The sequence below is a fragment of the Stegodyphus dumicola genome, chromosome 5 (genome assembly GCF_044657685.1).
Source record: "Stegodyphus dumicola isolate Sdum_Otavi_A_Nest chromosome 5, ASM4465768v1".
Lineage (NCBI taxonomy): Eukaryota > Metazoa > Arthropoda > Arachnida > Araneae > Eresidae > Stegodyphus > Stegodyphus dumicola.
The window spans coordinates 197,134,558-197,154,942 of NC_140772.1; the positions used below are offsets into that span (position 1 = coordinate 197,134,558).

Here is a 20,385-nt window from a genome sequence, read left to right on the forward strand (position 1 = left end):
TTTTTTTTTTCCAGATTTTATGTTTTCTTTTATGTTATCCCTGATTTAAATAATAATAATAAATTAATGAACTGCATCGCAGTCTTGAATCATTTTTTAAATCGTTAATAAATCTATTACTAATTCACTGTCATTACAATTTTTGTAAACATAATTTTCTTTGCAATATAGCTCAGTTTTCTCTTTAATACACTCATAGTTATTATTCGAAAGTTTGAGTACTAACAAACGCAATAAAAATATTCATAATAAATAATTACTTAATCATTTAATTGATTTTAATCTGTTTTAGTTAAGAATAAAAAATGTTCAACTTGAAATGAAAACAATAACACATACATCAGGAAAAATATATTCCTGTCTTTTATTTCCTTTTTCCATAATTCTACATTCATTTCTCTATTTTTGTTCACATGTATCAACACAGATACTTTTTTCTATTTAAATTTTTTACGTACAGAATGCATAACACTTATATTTCAAATGCAAATCTCTGTTTAATATAAATACAACCTAAGCCTGTTTTTAAGTAGAATAAAAAAAGCAAAGTAAACATCGCGGTCACAGGTATGATGACAATTTTCTTTGAGTATTGTCTTCGCTCTGTGTCTGAATGATGATGAAAGTTTTCTGTCTTTGAATGACGGAATATTTTCTGTTGTCAAAAAAATATGTCATATATCTTTATCCTTTTTATTTTTCTGTAACTTCTCATTTACCTGAAAAAAAGAAAATGTTAATGATTTAATCTAGGGTGATATATTTAACATATTTTATATAAGTTATTGAACTTAGCATAAAGCAAATTCATTTTGAAACTATACAGGAGAACTGTGGAAAAAAAATTGACGCGAACACCACATGAGGTCTTTGTACGGCCAATTAAATTATACACATTTTTTGCTGCGTTTCATTTAAACTTATTTTCTCGAATTTCATTAGAGATATATTTCTCATTCAATTAATCCAGTTCTCACTTCGCGGCAAGGTAAAAATACATAACAGCTCAAAGCATCTTCATTCAAAATTGTAAAATACAGAAAAACATAAAACACCAAACACAGTTAAAATCAGCTTTAAAAATTTTTTACAATTAAAATTGGAGTTTTAATGCAAAATAGGAGTAATTTGACCATCGGGTAACAAGGCAGACATTTTAATGCACAAAATTGAAAGTTTAGTTTTGGCTCTACTCGGCAAAAAGACACTGAAGTTGGTGCAGAAACTGACTTAATTCACTACTTTACTAAAAGTTTCAAATGTAAACAAATGGTGGCTTCATTAGACTTAGTACCACTTACACTCGTTTTAGTTTTTAATTTTTTGATAATTCTAACTATTGCATGCACATTAACAAAAGGCATAAAAACATTAACCGGAACATAAGAGTAACATAATTCAATCATTTTTTAAAGCAAAACCAACAATTTACCAACATATAAGAATAAAAAATTGAGCTCACCGAGCAGGGTAACAAAGTGAGTACATATTATATATATATATATAATTTTGGTGAAGTTGGGGATTGCAACCACAAAGAGAGGTACACAACTACATGTTATAGCAGTCTCATCAAAATTTCAACGTTTTAGGACTATTCGTTTTTAAGTTATGCAAGATAAATACATGCGTACCAGATAAATACATACGTATGTACAGACGTCACAAAAAATTCTCATCTGAATCCATTTGAAATCCATTTTACAATTCGCTTTAGGAAAAGAGTCTTTTATTCTGCGTACAGATCGTGCGTATAGATGTCAAGCAAAAACATTTTTCAAATAGATTCGAGAGCTGGCATAATGCATATTTTTCTTGAAATATGATACCTAAATTTTTTCGCGTTTCTTTCTTTACTTCGTACAAGGAAATCAAAAACTAGGCGGAATTCATCTTTAGGTTAGCTCTAGCTTTTAAAAATTTCTACATTTTGATGGATATAGATACATATTCTTCCATTTTAAATCCCCTGTTTTTTTATTATTATTATTTTCTTAATCAAAGGACTACAGCTCCTGCTTTCTGTTTTATTTCAAAATTTTCTGCTTCGTCTTAGTTTTTCATTTCAAGTTCCATGTCGTTAAAGAACCGGCATTCATATGCTTTATTTATGATCTAAACGTCTTATATTAATTATGATTTCTGGAAATTATTAATAATATTCGCGGCATGAAATTCATTGCTCATATTATAACAGATTATACTGATTGTAACGACTGAATGAATTATGTTATACACATGATATAAATATTAATAAAACTAGAATTAAGATATGCATAATTTACATTTAATAATACTGTTAACATTAATATAAGCTTTATTAAAAAGATATACATTATGAACTTCTGCTGCGAACATTTTTAACTCACATATATATACCCCTATTAGTAACACACTCATTTTATTATTTTTTTTAGCAGATGACTATTAGTCTTGCTTTCTGAAGGAACTAAAAATTTAATTAAAGATAAAGTTTTAATTAAAAATAAATATATAATTTTAACTAAATACAAAACTTAGATTTATCTTTAATTATCATCATTTTAATTCTTTAAGTCGCAATTTGAATCCGGAAAAATATTGTAGACTTCTTACTTTCTAGACCCGTTAGTTTTTCTTATGGAAATTAATAATTTGAATTCTAGAATGTTGACTAATTTTAAAATCGGTATGCTACTACCGTTAGCTTTGATAACTGGAATAAAATGCTATTTTGTAAAAACTCTCTGTTTATTTCACTTTTCAAGCCAATACACGATACCAAAATGGCTCACTTGTCACACATACACATCAGTTTCTCACAATAATCGTTGAAATATCAGTGCCCGAAACTTTATTGATAAAATCTGGAAACTTACAAGATCCAAGAATTTGAAAAACTGCAAATGAGTGTACCACAATCCACAAAATTTCAGAAATATATCGACATTTGAAAATACTACTAGACTGGAACTTTCAATGAAAAACATTTACAAAATTACAAGATCTGTTAATTAAAAATTTCACATGTGATTTGAATAACTTCACATACTTCCATCACAGTAAACAAAAATCATTGAATTTCAATGAATACGGAAACACATATTGCGTAGCCAAGGAAATGCATATTAGTAAAAAAATACTAATATAAACTTGGATCAAATCTGACATGAATGAATTTCCATGAATTTTCAAAAAACATATTTCTTTCACAGTACCTTTTTAAAGGTTCCCTATGTATAATCTGTACCTTTGAAATTCAGTAGGAAATTACTGCAGAAACATTTGATTTTTCAAATTTCAGAATTCTAATATTACAACGATGTTCGGGTATTGTCTTCTAGATCAAAGGAGCGTTAGCCCAGAAGAGCTATTAGTCTCAACACGGGATTTCGCGTTGAATCACTATAAAAGTCTGAATTACTTTTCAAATTGTTTCCACCAAATATTACTCCTATACTATATTTATAGAAATTAAATAATGAAGAATTTGTTACATGTTGTTCACAGTGTGAAAAACATGTAACATGTATAACATAGTCACAGTGTACAACATAGTGAATGTATACATGTTTTTCACAGTGTGAAAAAACAACGGTACCTAGAGACATCAAATTTTCAGTAACATTCTCCTCCCCTCGTATATGGGCACTTGGAAGATCGAATCTTGAATTTCGTATTTTTATTGTGTATTTCATACCTTGTAAAACTTTAACGAATTTTAGATTTAACAAACTCAACGATTTCAAAGCGAGCAATGGCAACACTGTACGGAAACAAATATTTTTATCTCCAACGCGTAAGGCTGTCTATTGGAAATTATAAAGATAGGCTGTTTTAAATATTTTCAGCCCAAAGGAACATTATGCTCTCGAAACCTGTATGTGCTTTTAAATGAAAAACACCCATTTGGACATAATATAAAATCTGAAAGCTTTCAAATTTTACTTATTTATTTATTTTTGTTTTTTGCCTTGTTTTAGAGCTCCAAATAATATATCAAATAAAACACTCATGCATGTTTTAATCCCTTTTATTACTTAATACTGATTTTATTTTTTTCTGTAGTACAACTTAGTTAATAATTTTATAATTTTTTTCATATTTACTCCTCTGAAATGCTTGACACTAAACTCTAACTTATTCCACATCTGAAATGATTTTAACTTTGTTGAAAAAGTATCCTTAAATTTCTGCTGCTTTTAGATTAAATTAAATGTATATTGGTTTGTTTTTTTATAAATACTCCATTTCGTTTATTGAATTATATCTATATTTCCTCTTTCAGTGAAATTCAGTGATATTTTGCTTTGCTTGTTCGATGATTTTTTTTTTTTTTTTTTTTTTTTTTTTTTTCGGGAGGAGGGTAGAGTCAAAAAACTTCTTTGAAATAATATTTTAATTTGTAAATTAACCAAAATCTGTCTCAGAATTTTGGCAAAATTAACCTTACATTGACGCTTAAATTGTTAAAAAAAAATCTGTTCTGAATTTCGAAAGAATATTACATCATTTGCCCTTCATACGTCACAGGGGAGGGAATTTTCTAAACTTTTTTATTTTTATGAATTTGCTAGGAATAAATATCATTAACCTTACAATTACTTCTCAATAATGAAGGGCTCAGAAGCTTGGAAGAAGCCTTAGCAAAAATTGAAACGAAGATAATAGTTACCAAGCAAATTGGGTATAATACCGTATCTATTGAAGACCTTTACTGTTTCTAAATCTCTTTTCTGTTTTTACGCACATACTTACAAGTACATACAGCTCAGTATTGAGAAATAACCCGAATAAATTCCTTAACAAAAACCTGCCAGTCTGAAAAGTCTTTAGACATGCGTATGAAAAGATTGCTTGTGACAGAGGTACTCCATTATGCGTCTCTAATCACACATATTCTGGTGCCTGCGCAGATGAAAACATCACATTGAATAACAACTGAAGGTTTCGAAGAAGAACTGGACGGGTTTCTCGCATTGTTAAAACGAAGCTTTCACCGATTGTTATTCAGTGGTCATGCATTGTTGAAGTAAGCGATCGCAAAAATATATCACGATGCGCCCATAGAAAAGTCAGTTCTCTTTTCAAACACTACAAATAAGCAATGAATGACTCGATAGCGATCCTATTGCTAGATATCATGTGCAATTTTAGTATGTTCAAAATAACCCTTTACGGAAGGGAATGCTTGGATTTTTGATTTATATAAAACGCATTTCTATTTTCATAAAAGATTTATTTTTCATGAAATGGCTTACGTTTCCTGTACTTTAAGATGAAATTTTTATTTTTCGCCTTTATACCTGAAAATAGCTCTGTTTACAACTTCTCTACATTCTCGTGTTGACTTGTATGGTTAGAAGGACAATAAAGAGGTAACACTATATTTTTTCTCCAAAAGTAATACTTTCTTTCTCAGTATTTGAAAAATCATTCGTATTTCCAGTCTGTAAATGGTTTAATTTTCACATGAAATTGGCTTTTAACTCGTATACTAAGGTATTCTGCTAGTGAGAAACTTTCCTACAATCATTCTGTAATATTAAATTATATTTAGTTTTTTTTTCTTAATTATATATCTATTATATCTATATATAAGATAAAAATAAGTAATGTGTAAGATAAAAATACGTAAATCAGTATTATAATTTAGTTTAGCAATTTCTTTTAATTCCTGCTAATCTGGATATTTCCTCTCACTCTATTCTAAAAAAAATTACTAACATTTCTGGACTGTGTCATTTCTAGATAAATCTATGCCACAGCTTCAGCAGAGCTGATGACGTAGTTAGTTCGGAAACTGAATTCTGAGACCTGAAACCTTTCTAACCTAAACTAAAACCTTTCTCTTAATAGACTGCCACATTGGATAAGTGCGCACTTCGCTTGTAGCTCTGTTGCTGCGTGGATGCAATTTCGTTGTGCTCTCTTCTTACAGTTCGCAACAGTATCAAAAATGCAAATGTTTTGGAAATAGATAAGATTATAGTGCCGAACGAATATCATCCGTAAATGTCACGTAAAATAAAAATGGATTTTAATATTATGTACAAAATCATTCCTTCTTTACATACATATATGCATGTATTGATACATTTTATGTACATTTTATTTCTTATACCCCTATTTTAAAGCTTATGCATTAGTTACCTTATACAAGGAAATCGCTTCAATACTTGTATGCAATTACATTAGGCTGTTTTGCCTTTTATCGCCCACGTGACCTATCAAATAACCAACTCCCAAAATGCTACCATTCAGCGTGAGATAAGATTTTTAATTTATCTTTCAGGTTAAATTTCACAACAAACTGAGCGATTTGAAGGCATTAAAGTTACTTCTTAATAATTCAGATTTTAATTTTATTTTTTAATATTTGAATTGAATTTTAAATTTAATATTTGAATTAATTATACCCATATGAAGGATCATCATGAAATCGTGGTTATTGTCGGCTCTGTACTCTGCGTAAAATCTTTGAATTTCATATTTGAAAGTCTTATGACTTATGACGTCAGATGGTTCTGTAATTAAAATTAAATGACCCGCAATCGAAGCCCTATCCGCACAATTTTAGGGGCGTAACTTTCGTCCTTTCTACATTGGATGGGTAGATATTTTTTCTGTGTCTATTCTTACATTTTCTACATGAAAATTTACACGCTTTTGTTTATTTCTCAAATTAATTTATGCAAATTAAATAACAAAAACTAGGCGAAAAAATACAACAAGCCTATCTATCATTACATCTCATTGCTCTGAGTAGTTATAAATCTGCCTGCGGATGAAGTCCTTTTGAGTGGTTCGTTGTAAGGGATAATCTTTACGAAGCCATAGGCTTTCATTCCTCAATATGTCCAAACCCAAATGTGGGATCAAACCATCACCACTGGTTCTGCAACAAACAACGGGTATGTGCCCTTAAGAAAACTTCATGTTTCTCTTTGGAACGAGCAGAAGTGTCCACTGCCTAGGCCGCTGAAAGTGATCAAGAAAAAAAAACTCGTTAAGGGACAGCTCCCTTTGGCGAGTTTCCGTTGACTCATCTTATACGTGTAAAAAGGTAGCTTTCGTCGGAGAATTGCCGAGAGAGTAAAAAATGCTTCGCTAAAAAAATGGAAAGCTATTGTCTTTCCCCTTCTGTAATAATACTGTAATTTTACTTTTTAATTAACCAAGAAAGTCTTTCCTTTTCTGTAATAATACTGTAATGTTACTTTTTAATTAACCAAGAAAGTCTATGTTAAGCTTTTAAATAAATTTAAAAAAAGACAACCAGTTTTAGTTTTCCATCCCGGAAGCTCGGAGACTGTAAAGAGCTCAAACCAATGACGAATATGGAATAGAAATAACGACATTTCCCCCTTCTTACTGAGTCATGTTCAGCATAGAACATCTTAATAGAAATGGATTATAAGGTATTAAAAGACATTAAATAGACAAACTGAAATTTAACAAACTAAGGTTAAATTTCGCCCTTTTCTAAATTTAATAAACTTTATATTCATTCATTTCGTTTCTCACTAAAGAGACTTAAATAGCTTCAGAAACTCAAAACCAGAATTGTAATCGCGAGAACATTTTATATTTCCTGCAGCTCTTGAAATAAAAATGGAAAACTCTTCAGGGTGTTTTCCTTGATCTTTCAGTAACCCCCCGCCCTCCTTAAACGAACCAATTTCGAAAACATTACGGCTGGAAAATGGCCTCTGGCAGACGATAATTGTCTGATTTGCGGAATGATTTCTGTGCAACTCCGATAAATTTTACCGAAAGTGAAAATGAAAAACGCTAAAGGCGATGTTCACTCTAGAAATAGTAAAAGGTAATGATTTTAGAATGAAAGATTTGCGATCTTATGTATAGAGTGTATGAGAAATAAAGTAGTGGCTCCAGATTGTTTTTCTTTCTTTAACTTTTGTAAATGCAAGGGGAAGTGAGAAAAGCTAGAAAGGATAGGTGGATAAATGACAGTAGTTTAAAGGTACTATCACCTTCAATTTGTGTGTCCAAAGCAAAAAATATTTTTTTTAATTTCACACCATAATATCTGACTCACAAAATTTTAAGGAACTTGCTACCTCTTCTTCATAAAAATTTAGAACAAACATTCGCTATTATGGGAGAGAATTGTATTAAAAAACGTATTTCTTAACCCTGCTTAGAGAAAGCAATCTCAACTGAAACGTCTTAGCTACAGATATTGATGGAAAGGGTACTTAACCTAATTAAGAAATGACTTAAAAGGTCTATGCAGATGCTCTGTATATCGAAATAATAGCCTAATTTGAAAAATACAATTTTTTATCAGGGAAACGACTTTCAAATAGCACACGAATGGTATCTCTAATGGATTTAATAACTTAAGAGATGAAAGTAATTGGCCTATCAGAAGACTACTATTCTGAATTAATGCTAAGATGAATTAATAAAAAATATCGCACTAATGCTTAACATGGGCCAACTTAATCTGTGTATGACGCTTAAAATAAGAGCTAAATAAGTCAAATAAATTTCTATTGATATTAGGAACGTTTTTAGTGATTTTTTTCAGAAGTTGCTTTAGCTGTCACACAGCGTAACTGGGGCGTTTGTTATCCACATGACTGGCAATTTTTGCCATTTCAGGGGACATGAGATTTTTAATTTATTTTGCAGATGATACATCATACGGCTAATTTTCTAAGCATTTGCTTCTTGACGAGACGTAAGATACTTAATTTACATGTCAAATTTGAGTTGAAATTTTAATAACCTGAACAAATTCAATAAGTGCACCTCTTAATGAAAATGTTTTATTTGTTAATATGTGTATCTAATTCGTAAGATTTAAAATATCCCTAATATTCTGGATATTGATTTAAACTAAGAACGTATACGTTATTTTAATTAATAACAGATATTTCCAACTTCAAATATTATTTATTTTGGTAGAGAATTTATTATTATTATTATTACTATTTCTTAATTTTTCTAACGTGAAACCGTATATACAATACAGTTTTATTAATGTTCATAAACACTAAATAATGAGTTTAATTGTTTCATCTTTAGTATAAACATGACTATTTCAGAATAGTTCGGAAAATAAATTATTTAAAAATCAGAGTTCGATGATTATTTTTGAGGTTTTGATACTTGCGTATCATTGCGTGTTCTATGAGTGCAAACTTCCCATAAGAAACTCTTCCAATCTATTACAGTTTTGTCGGCCATACTCAACTGACCATAATATACTCTCACTTGGCAAATCATGTCACGTTTTTAATGTGCGGTCCCTAACTTTGAAAATAATCTATTGCTTGTTGTTCTGTAGAAGAAAGGTTCAAAATTGTAATAATTTTTTTCCAAAATGCGAGAAAAAATGCGACAATAAAAGCTAATTTATATCATTGTTCATAAAAACAAAACGTAGCTCATCGAGAATCAATCGGCATTACGTCGAACAAAAGCACAGATATTAGGAGCTATTGTTGTTGTGAAGTCACGACACCAATGTTCTGTTTCTTTATCGTGCCGTAAAAATCATGAGCACCAATGCTGTGTTACTACTTCTTCTTAGAGAGGAAACTAATGCAGAAACAGACAGGTGAAATCGTAGCTTACTAAATATCAACTGAGAACCTAAACTCTTATGAGTTTGCTAATTACCACACTTTTAGTGATCGTATAAGTGAATTTTTTAGTGCATTGCGTTGTGAAAATGCATCCGGGACCGCGCAGTGAGAGGATCGAATAAACAACATGTAAAATCAATATATATATAATAAAGATACATAAAAGATATAAAGAAAACATAAGTAACAGGTTTCCAGATTAAATACCAGTTTATTCAAATTCCTCAACAATTAAAATTAAATCTTATCCTAATCAGAGAGTCAAATTTCTTATTTTAGTTACAGTTCAATTTACTTATTTAGACACAGGTGAATTCTTCAATTTATCATTTTCTTTTGTTTACATTTAAATTCATGATTTGCAAATCTATTACATGACTCTTTTAATTTAACAGGTACCCTTTCTGAGATTTCTAAGAGGTTAAAGAAAACATATTATCGGCAATTCAACATCTGTTCTAAGGAAGATTACACAAACAAATTATATTATTACATCCTAATTCATAAGAGGACCTTAAAGTTTGTCTCGGTAAATTAAGAAGGGGAAAAAAGGGAGGCGATTTAGTCCTTAGAATTAATTTAAGATTCAATTTAAAGTAAAGTTCCAATTTCCAAAAGTTCGAAGGAAAATTGATAACAAAGCCACTACTTATCTGAGGTAGACGCCTTGAAACGCACTCGGAAATGTCTCGGCTGGCCTTGCATTCTAGGAGAAATCAGGGATAATAGTCCACCTTAAGTCCTGGGAGCAAGATATTCCGTAAGGGGAACACTGGCGTCTAAGGAGTCTCACGCTTTCGGTACCACTGACCGCCATGTAGAACACCGACTCCATATTTTTTTTCAGCAACACACCCACACGCTCAGCATCGAAGAAAATAAGCCACTAGAACCAGCACTCGAGCAGAATCTTTAAGCTCGCTGTCCGGATGTCGAGAATAAAATATCACTTTGGCGGGGTGGAATCTGGCGTATAATTTTTGGAATTTAATACACGCTGGAAGAAAAACTTTTCTTATTTTAAGATACTTGGGAAAGTCCTCATCCTCCCCGGTTTATCCTTTTCCGATGGCAAGCCAACGGCCGGATAGCCTCCGCCGTTCTCAGCCGGAAATACAACTTATTCATCCCCAGAAACTTAACAATCCTTCAGCTACGAAGGTCGGCGAAAAATTCTTAATCTTGAAAGTCTTAAATCCTTCAGCGAAAACTCGTCCAACGTCGGGCAAAGTCTCTTTAAACATTTCAGTAAAACTCGCTCATCTTCAATTTCGCCTTTTAGCCAAAACGCGGCCGGGGAGCATGTTTGCCGCTCCTTGCCGGAAAAACGTCTGTCTAGGCAATTACAGCTCACCTTCTATCGCTCAACCCAAGAGCAAGCTCGAAAAGTAACGTCCAAAAAATAAGTCTAGCAAGTAACAAATTCCAAGAGTAAGTGAATCAAACTCGAATTTTCTTAGTCTCCTTCACAAACACGGGCTCCCACAAATGGCTGCAATTATCGCCTCCTTAATTTGGGCAAAATTTGCGTTTCAACCCCTTAATGCGGAAATAAGGGTGAATGCGCGTGCGCGCCCCTCCTTCACCTAGCCAAAAATCGGACCTCCGATCGCCAACCTGAATGACTTACATCGAAGGTTAAGTGGCAACCTCTGACCTTTCTGTCACGTACTTCCTGTCCTAAGGTCAACTGCACAATGAAATTTCTTCTAGAACATTCTAAAGGACAAAGCGCGCGAAATCATGACTTAGTAGAATCGCCTCCTTTTCCCTGCTTCTTTTCACAATGAATCAAAGCTTGTACAAAAATTGCAAATAAAAGAAAAATAAATAATATTCTTTGAAACTAAATAATATTCCCAGAAGCATCTCTTTTCCCCCAAAATTAAAGCATTAAAATAAATAATTCAGAATCAAATAAAATTAACATTTCCTTAAATCAGAAAATCATTCACCTAGTGTTTATAACGCGATCAGACGATTCTCTACACAACATTGTTACGTAACGCTTATTCATAACTGGCGCCAAATCATGCTGCTTGGCAACAGTCATACCAACAGGATACTAAGTACCTATCGTTTTAATTTCTTCGCATTCATCTGATTGGCTTAAACCTCGACTAATCAAACTTTACTTTCAAATTCACATTAATGAAATTTTTGTTAAGCGTAATTACTTTTTAACTAATTACTAAAGGTATTTGATTTGTGCTCTTAATGTTATCAATAACACGAGTTAAATTTTTAAATTGCTTGTAATATTAGCACTTGTAAAACTACACTCATGTCCATAAATTAAGGATAATTCGGAGTCACGCGGAAATCGAACTCTAAAAGAAATATATCAAATGTAAAATCACTACACACATCTTCAAGAATCATATGCAAATTTCAGGAAGTAACCAGATGACACCGATGGTACGTCACAATGAGGAGAGTGTAAGAGAGTGATATATAAGGAATACAGGCAAAGAAGCAAAATTGTTCGCAGGCGATTTCAGTGCAATAACCGAATAGTTATGACACAAAGGACGCATTTGGATGATTTTTTACGTGGTAGAATTATCGGCCGTCTGGAATGTGGGCGTACCCAACTGGAAGTATCAGGCGAACTTGAAATTGCCCAGAGTGTCATCTCCAGGCAACGATTCCAAGATGATGGTAATGTGAGTAGACGTTACAGCACAGGTCGCCCCAGAGTTACAACGCCGAATGAGGACCGGCATTTGCAGTTACTGCCAAAAGAAACAGGTAGAGCACAGCCTCAGACCTGTCTCGTCATCTCTCTTCAGCCACTGGTACGACAATTTCAAGGCAGATCGCGTACAGACGCTTAGGGCAGAATGGTTTGTATGCTCGTAGACCTGTCAGATGCATTCCACTTACTGCAACTCACTGTCACCTGCGGTTACCCTGGAGTAGAGAGCATGCATTGTAGACACCGCAACAGTGGGCTTGTGTGATGTTTTCCGACGAGTCCAGGTTTAGCTTGTAGTCTGATTCTGACTTTCATATGGGGAGCTCCAGGTACCCGTTACGACACCGTTACGGTGGTGCAGGAGTGCTCGTTTCGGGTGGAATTATTCTGGGTTCCAGAATTGACCTGCATGTTCAAATTGGAACCATGACAAGCCAAATCTATCGGGACGTCATTTTGGAACAACATGTACGTTTGTTTCGGGGCGCCATGGGCGCACAATTTGTGTTTATGGATGACAACGTCCGTCCTCACCGTGCAAACATCGTAAGTGAATGCCTTCAATCGGAAGAAATCACTCCAATGGACTGGCCAACATTCTCACCGGACTTGAATCCAGTATAGCACGTGTGGGACATGTTTGGCCGACGAGTTGCAGCCCGTCAACCTCCTCCTACATGTCTACCGGAACTTCGGAGAGCATTGCTTTTTGAGTGGTGTAATATCCCCCAAGATTAGATCGATAATTTGATACTCAGCATGCCTAGGCGGTGTACGGACTATATTGCATCGTCTGGGAGACATACAATGTATTAACAATCATACCAACCATGTAATATTGGTTTTTTGTAAATAGGCCTTTTTTTGTAATTTGCTCCAGGGAGAAAAAATCGCTAATTTTTTTAATAATATCAAACATATAGCATCTTTTTTTGCTCTTTACCTTTTGCTTAATAAATAAGCTTTACAAATAAGTCAAATTTGTTCTGCTTCTAACTCTTCCTTTGCCTGATTTTGCATTATCCTTAATTTATGGACATGAGTGTTTTTACCGCTGTTTGAAGGAGGTATATTTTTCTTAGAATTTTTGGCAAGACAAGGGCAAACTTTCATTTTCTTATATGACGCATATTTCATTTTCTTATACGACGATGTTATTTGCAATATTCAGATAAGTTAATCTATGTTTGTAGAAGAGGATACTATACTCGATATTTGTAAATATATAGCTTATTTGGCCTTATATATGGCTAAATATATATGGCTTATATATATTTATATATATAAGCCTTACATATGGCTAAATATATATGCCCTTATATATGGCTTAAGGCACATGCCTTTCTCTTGTTACATAAAAATGATGCCGAAGGGTACATTTTGCACTTTTATGCAATTAATTTAATTTTAGGAAGCATTTTTAACAGTCAAACGCGAATGATTACCTAGACTACAAGTTCTTAGAATGACAGTTTATTTTGATATGAATTTTCAAAATTTCTTTGCTGATGCTCATTCTTATTTTCCACTTTTTCTGCTACTTTCCAGATTCTTAAGTGTAAATCAAATTCAGAATTCAATTCAATAATTATTTATATACGCGTATTTTATTGAAATAATTTTACGATTTAGGTCACTATTCTAATTAATAATAATAATGATTTCCTGACACTCTAAAATTTAAACGAGATACTTTCGTGAAATTTCCTAGAATTTAATTTGATCCAACAATTGCTAAATTATTACTTCACTTTTTGTTTCGATCCAAAACTCAGTTTTATAACTCCTGTATTATTTAGGACACATTGTATGATTCACGCTAATATTTGTTTCTCTATCATTGCTTAGTCAGAGAAAACGTAACCGAGATAATTTGATAGCAGAATGTCAAAAATGCCGATGGAGGTCTGAAATTGGGAAAGGAAGCTTAGAAGGAAGCGAAGATCTGAAGTTGGGGGAACGAAGCTTCTAAAAGTGGTGGTAAATATTTCGACCGCGAGTTATAACATAAATCAGATTCGGAGGCTTTCATCTTTACGTGTCTTTCCATGAGAAAAAAGGATTTTCGGCTAATTCGGTTAGGCTTTCCTAGTAAATTTAATGGTCGTTGTTCCTAACAATCTGTTATTGACCTTAGACAACAAGGAAACATCCATCTTTTCAAAGACGATATTTTGAAGATGGAACAGGCCGTATGTTATTATTGTTACGGTTTTTGTATTTATTTAGCTATTTCAGTAGAATTTGTAATTAAAATTGTTTTATATACTCGTGCAACGCAGCACGAGACTTATATGAAGAGAAAGCTACGCCGAAAAAGTTAAAATAAAGGAGCACGCGCATTTAATTGCTTTTGAATCGTAATTGCTTTTGCTATCCAGAAAAATAGAGAAAATACGAGAATGTGCTCGTGCGTCATTAAACAGTTTATAAAAGCTGGAGGAAAACATCTCAATTTAGTAGTCGTTTACTTATTACTGTCGTTTATTGTAGCGAATTCGCGTTGAGATCGGATTAGCTTTCTCAGTATTTTGAATTGAGTTCTGTTCAACGTTTTAGTAGTTTAAAAAATAACTACTGTAAGATATCGCGATATTGTACGATTATTTCTGAGGAAATTTAAGCATTTTGTATTTATCCTTAGGATAAGAATATATTTTTATTCACTTTTCATCAGACTTGTTCATTCAATTCATTACGAACCCGTACGCAACATTATTATTTATTTTATGTGTTTATAGTTCAGGAAATTTACTTTAATATTAGGAGGGTAAACAGGTCTTGAAAATGCTCTCTTAAACTCATCTTCTTAAACTAATTCTTCTTAAACTCATCACACGAATAATTTATTTGATTCAGTGTTATATTGCAAACAAAATAAATTTTATAATATAGGTACGCGATATATGTGGTCTGATCAGAAATTATGATGATTATGAAATCTAGGAACGTAATTTTGTCTACACTTTGTTCGCATTTTAAACACACAGGTTAGCGAAGGCTTCGGCTTTCTGAATGTTAAACGTATTTTACCTGTAATACATATTATAGGCAAAATTACTGTCAATTTGTTTTTATGTTTCGCTGCTTCTGATTAACAGCAAGGTATTCAGCTTTTGGAGATACAGAACTTATACAAAGATATGCAACTGCGCAATACATTGGGTCAACTTTTTTTTAATGGCGGGCACTTGCCTATGACGGCATTGGCCAACTGCTAAGGCCAGAATTGGTGGCTATGTTATTGTGGAGGCACCTAATAGGCGGCCACCATTACCTCCTATAAAGGCACAGACAATTTTACGCATATGACTTTTCTGGGATTCGAACCCGGGCCCTTTGGCATCGCAGTCAAGTTCCGCTAACCACTATACCGTCTGGGCGGTTGTGTCAACTGTAAATGGATTTTATGCAAAATAAAGGAAAAGAAAATTAAAAACGCTAAATGTGGGGCCTGTCGACCGTTACATTTCTTTTTATGATAGCGTTTCCATATCTAGATTTAAGAGATGTCAAACGTTTAATGCTAGTAATACTGTTCTTTCAGCAAAATATGACAATATGAATCGTGAATAATCAATTATCCAGTGATGATAAAACAAAAGCGGACGAAATCTGAGAAAAACCGATTAAAACAATTAGCCCCGTTTTAAAACTATTCTAAAGGGTGGCAAATTAGAAATTTTGACTTCCAAGGATCTTCAAAAGTTGGGACCTAACTTATTTGAAGCTTTCTAAGCAATAGAAACAATCGTTACCTAACTATGCATCTAAAAGACACATGGTTAATTATTCTTTGGATTTAATTAGTATACGTAATTGTAGACCCTAGAAGCTCCTCCTGCTGCAAAATATGTAACACAATCTGTTCCTATTTGGCGGTGTTACATTTAATTAATAAAAGCTTAACTAAATTTATTGTTATCATTTAAAAAAGACTATTTGTCTGGCAAATCTATTTATCGTAGCGCGGTGGCGGAGCAGCTACGGTTACAGTGCGGTGTCTCGGCGAAATCATCTTCGGTCTTCCCTCCTCATTAAGTTTGTCCGAATTAATTTACCTCCGGGCGATGTTAATAATCACATTTTGCATTGCACTTTTCCTTTAATTTGGAGGTTCTATTGTATTTAAGTGCGTGTAAAGCAGAAAGATAAACATAGTCTATACTTTTTTACTTGCATGATTAAGAATTCGGTATAGTTAAACAAGTCTTTGTTTGCATGGTATTAATGTCGCTAATTTGCACGCAAAATTTTTCGATGTTTTAAAGCAAAAAGTTTATGTAAGGATAGTTTTGGGATCCATAGTTCGAAATGCACAATTCGTACCATGGTCATCTAAACGAAGTGAAACCAAAAGCTGTTTATTCTTTTTACTTAAATCTTTGCGTGACAGCGATACAAATGGAACATACAAAACTACTGGAAGCTTACGGTTTTCTAATGAAATTAAATTATTTGCTTTTGTTGTAAGATTGCAGTTTATGCATTTATTCTATTTATATGTTATAACTACTGCGTAGTACGATTTATACTTATGGTCGATTTTCCTTCGGAATTAGTTGTTAATGTACCGCAAATATCAAATTTTAAAAAAAAATTGGTGACAAAAATTGGCCAAAAAAACTTAAATCGAAAGATTTTACAATGAGGTGAAAAATATTCTTAACACTTATATGATTTGAAAACAATTTAATATTTTATGAAGAATTTTTTAGTTTAAATATGAACCTGGACGTGGAATAAAATTTTAATTCGTATTTGCATATAGTAAACAATTAATGAAAAATTGCTTTCGATCCATATTAAGCATTATATTAATATTAAAACAAAGAAATACATTTTAATACCTAGTGAAGCATTTTTTTCACCAGTAAGGGCTTAAATACGTTAGGCATTTAAATTTATCAAATTCAAATGTATTTCCTCATCATCTTTTTCCGTTCTGATATTAAACAACGCTTAAGAGTATGTTTATTTGATATCGAGCACTTCAGAATTTCCCTTTCTTTTCTTCCAAATATATTCGATTTAGGTTGATGTCTGCTGATTGCGGTGAAGGTGCTAAAATATGTGATGTATTGCATAACAATCACTAATTCACAGAGTTTTTGTTTAGCACCACTATCTTGTTAAAAGAAACATTTCTAGGAAAAACTAGTTTGGGGACTCTTTTGTTTTTAAAAAATTCAGATAATCATATTTGTTTAAAACACTAACAGTTATATATACGTTTTCAACATCTGTTGTAGCCACACACCCACGGATTATTAGATTTCTTTTCATTGTTTTTTTAACATTGGTTTATTTTTCTTCTGGCTATCATCCACACTAATCTAATTGCTTAATGTCAAATTTAACTTCATAAAAAATGACTATATGCCAAAATTCTTTAGGCCTTTTTAATGGATTCGCTTGCAAATGCTAAGCTTTTCTTATGTGTGTGTGTGTGAGTATGGCAAAGCCTCGAGGGCTATCTGCCTAAGAGGAGGGATGCCTTCGTGAAGGACTTTCTAAGGGAAACTGGCTCGTATACACGTTACACATGGGGAAAACCACGAAAACGCCCATGCAGCCAGCCCGTTCGCGGGATTCGAACCTCGGACCGAACTACCAGTGTTCAGCGACTTTACCGCTCGGCCGCTGGTGGGCCCTTTTCGTATGAAGAATATTTATCTGGCTACTACTGCACGATATACAGATTTTTTTTAGTCCAAAGGGGCTTTGTCCCTGAGGGACTACTGTTTTCGTTTTGCGATTTTGCGTCGAATCACTCTGCATGTTCATTTTTCATTTTTCAAACTGTTGCCACCATGTATACCTCTCGCATTTTAATAAAACAACGGTACCTAGAGCCATCTAATTTTATATGACGTAATCCTACTGCGAATATGAGAATCTGGAAGCCCAAATTTGAAATTTGGAATTTGTTTTATTATCGATTTCATATTTTGTAAAACTTTAGCGAATTTTTGATTAACAAACTCAAGGATTTCAAAGCGAGCAATGGCAACGTTGTACAGACAGCGTATCGAAATTCTAAAGATATGCTCAACTTAAAATTATTTTGTGATATTGTTCTTGAACTGAATTTTATGGCTTAAGCGCGAAAAACACGATATTTAATAAATAAAGGTAACAGACAAAATGTTAAAAAAACGCCCCTTTGGGCTTAATTTGAAAAAACAAAAATCTGAAACCTTTCAGATTTTCGGGTTTTTTTTTTTTTTTTTTTTTTTTTTTTTTAAATCACGTCTCTAATTGCTGAAGAAAAACTTATTAAACATCTAAACTTTAGCTTCCCAAAGTTTAGATGTTTATTAAGACGTTACTAAAGAGTTTACAACAAAAGGATTTTAATTTAATTGTATTTAAATTTAACTGATCATCTCTCTCGCTTAACTCCGATTATCTCTATCAAAACGATCCAGTCTTTTAAAATGTATTTAAAATATACTACAAAATACCATAAATTTTTTAGATAGATAAAAGTCATATACCAGAATTTTTTAGTCACGTAAGTCACATAAAAATTTTTCCATTTTTGCACATTTTTATAGTCATTTTGGGAATCAACATTTTAATGTTTATTAAAAGAAGGTAGATTCGCCTAAGTAACTTGCAAAACAAGTATATATAATTGGTGAATTATATAATTAGTTCTTGGTGTGATAACGGAAATTTTATACGAGGAAACTGAAACTTTTAAAGTGCATGAACATTTTCGCCTATAAATTTAAGGCATTTTTAATGTTTATATATTTTTAATAATATTTATCACATTTAGAAGAAATATCTCTCATTTTAAGCATTTGACTTCTCCTGTTGTTTTGATATATTATTCAAGCAAGGTGTAAATTGATTAGCATAAAATAAACTAGCCTAAACATTCTTATGCATTAACTTTAGATGCATTTTCTTCTCACTCAGCTTTTAAATTAGAAACAGGTCGATAGCGGCCGAATTGCAAAGTCGCTGAACACTAATAGTTCAACCTGGGCTCAGTTTCAGAGACTCGAACTGACTGCATAGCAGTTTTCGTGGTTTTTCCCGTGTGTAACGTGGATATGAGTCAGTTCCTCTTACAAAATCCTCTACAAAAGTATCTTTCCCCTTAGGAAGGTAGTCATAAAATGCTTTCCCATAACAAACCAAATCAAATCAATTAGCATCGGCAACTCAGAAAGATTTCGTCAAATAGCATAAACCCTCTGATGGTGACCAGCTCTGAAAGTTCACCTGTGTTTCTGAAAATACGAACAATTATTTTAGTGGACATCACCTCTGTCACTTCTGTAAGATGACTACCTCAACAGAAAATCGAAATCATAAAAAGGTAGGTAAAAAGCAAGTTTTTAACAATTTTTTAGTAACAACCATTTTAAACAAACAAGCAAAAGTTTCCCAGGAACAATAAGACATAAATGAAATAAATTAGATCTTTACTTTATTTTTTCCATTGTCAATACAAATTGAATGAAAAAACATCTTCAAGAATCTAACACTTTAATCTAGGCGTGGGTGGATTTCTCAAAGAACGATCCGAACCTTCTTTACATACTGTGTTGTCAACAGTTTTTGTTGATTACATCTTAATCAAGGTTCCGAAAAAAAACGAGGCATAGGTAATTATTAAATAAAAACTAACGTTCTCGGAGACATCCCTCTTGTTTACCAAAAAAACATAATTCCTGTTTGAAGTTACTTCATCTGAATTACTCTGACGGCATCTTGCATATGTTAATTTAGGGGTTTTATTAAAATTAATTACTACAAAAGGGAAGCATGCAGTTGTTCCGTTTCTTATAAAGATTTTAGGCGGTCTTGATGTCCCTGATGATATCCCGCCAGAGATTTTAAAAAGTCAGAAAGGGCAAAAAAAAATGTGTAAGGCATATCAGGAGAGCCATAATTAGGTTTTAATGTAAATTTATAACAGTAGTACCGTAAATATATTACCATCTGTCCATTTTGCATACCCCAAGAGATGCATTCAAAGGGATTCGAATATTGAACAAGGTTCTCGCTGAGTTTTAAATAGCTTAACATTTCGTTTAAGAACGAAGAATTGTGAACACTTTTTTTCCC

At 32.6% G+C, this 20,385-nt stretch overlaps 1 protein-coding gene across 2 annotated transcripts in view; it reads right to left on the minus strand.

Annotated features, from left to right (window-relative positions):
• Nucleotides 1-340: 340 nt before the first annotated feature.
• LOC118194812 (uncharacterized) overlaps nt 341-20,385 on the minus strand; it is a 76,635-nt gene continuing 56,590 nt past the window's right edge. For both annotated transcript variants that reach the window (XM_035366018.2, XM_035366019.2), the window contains exon 4: nt 341-719. In XM_035366018.2, coding sequence (XP_035221909.1) covers nt 716-719 — 4 coding nt within the window. In that variant the 3' untranslated portion in view covers nt 341-715. The remainder of the gene's footprint in view (nt 720-20,385) is intronic.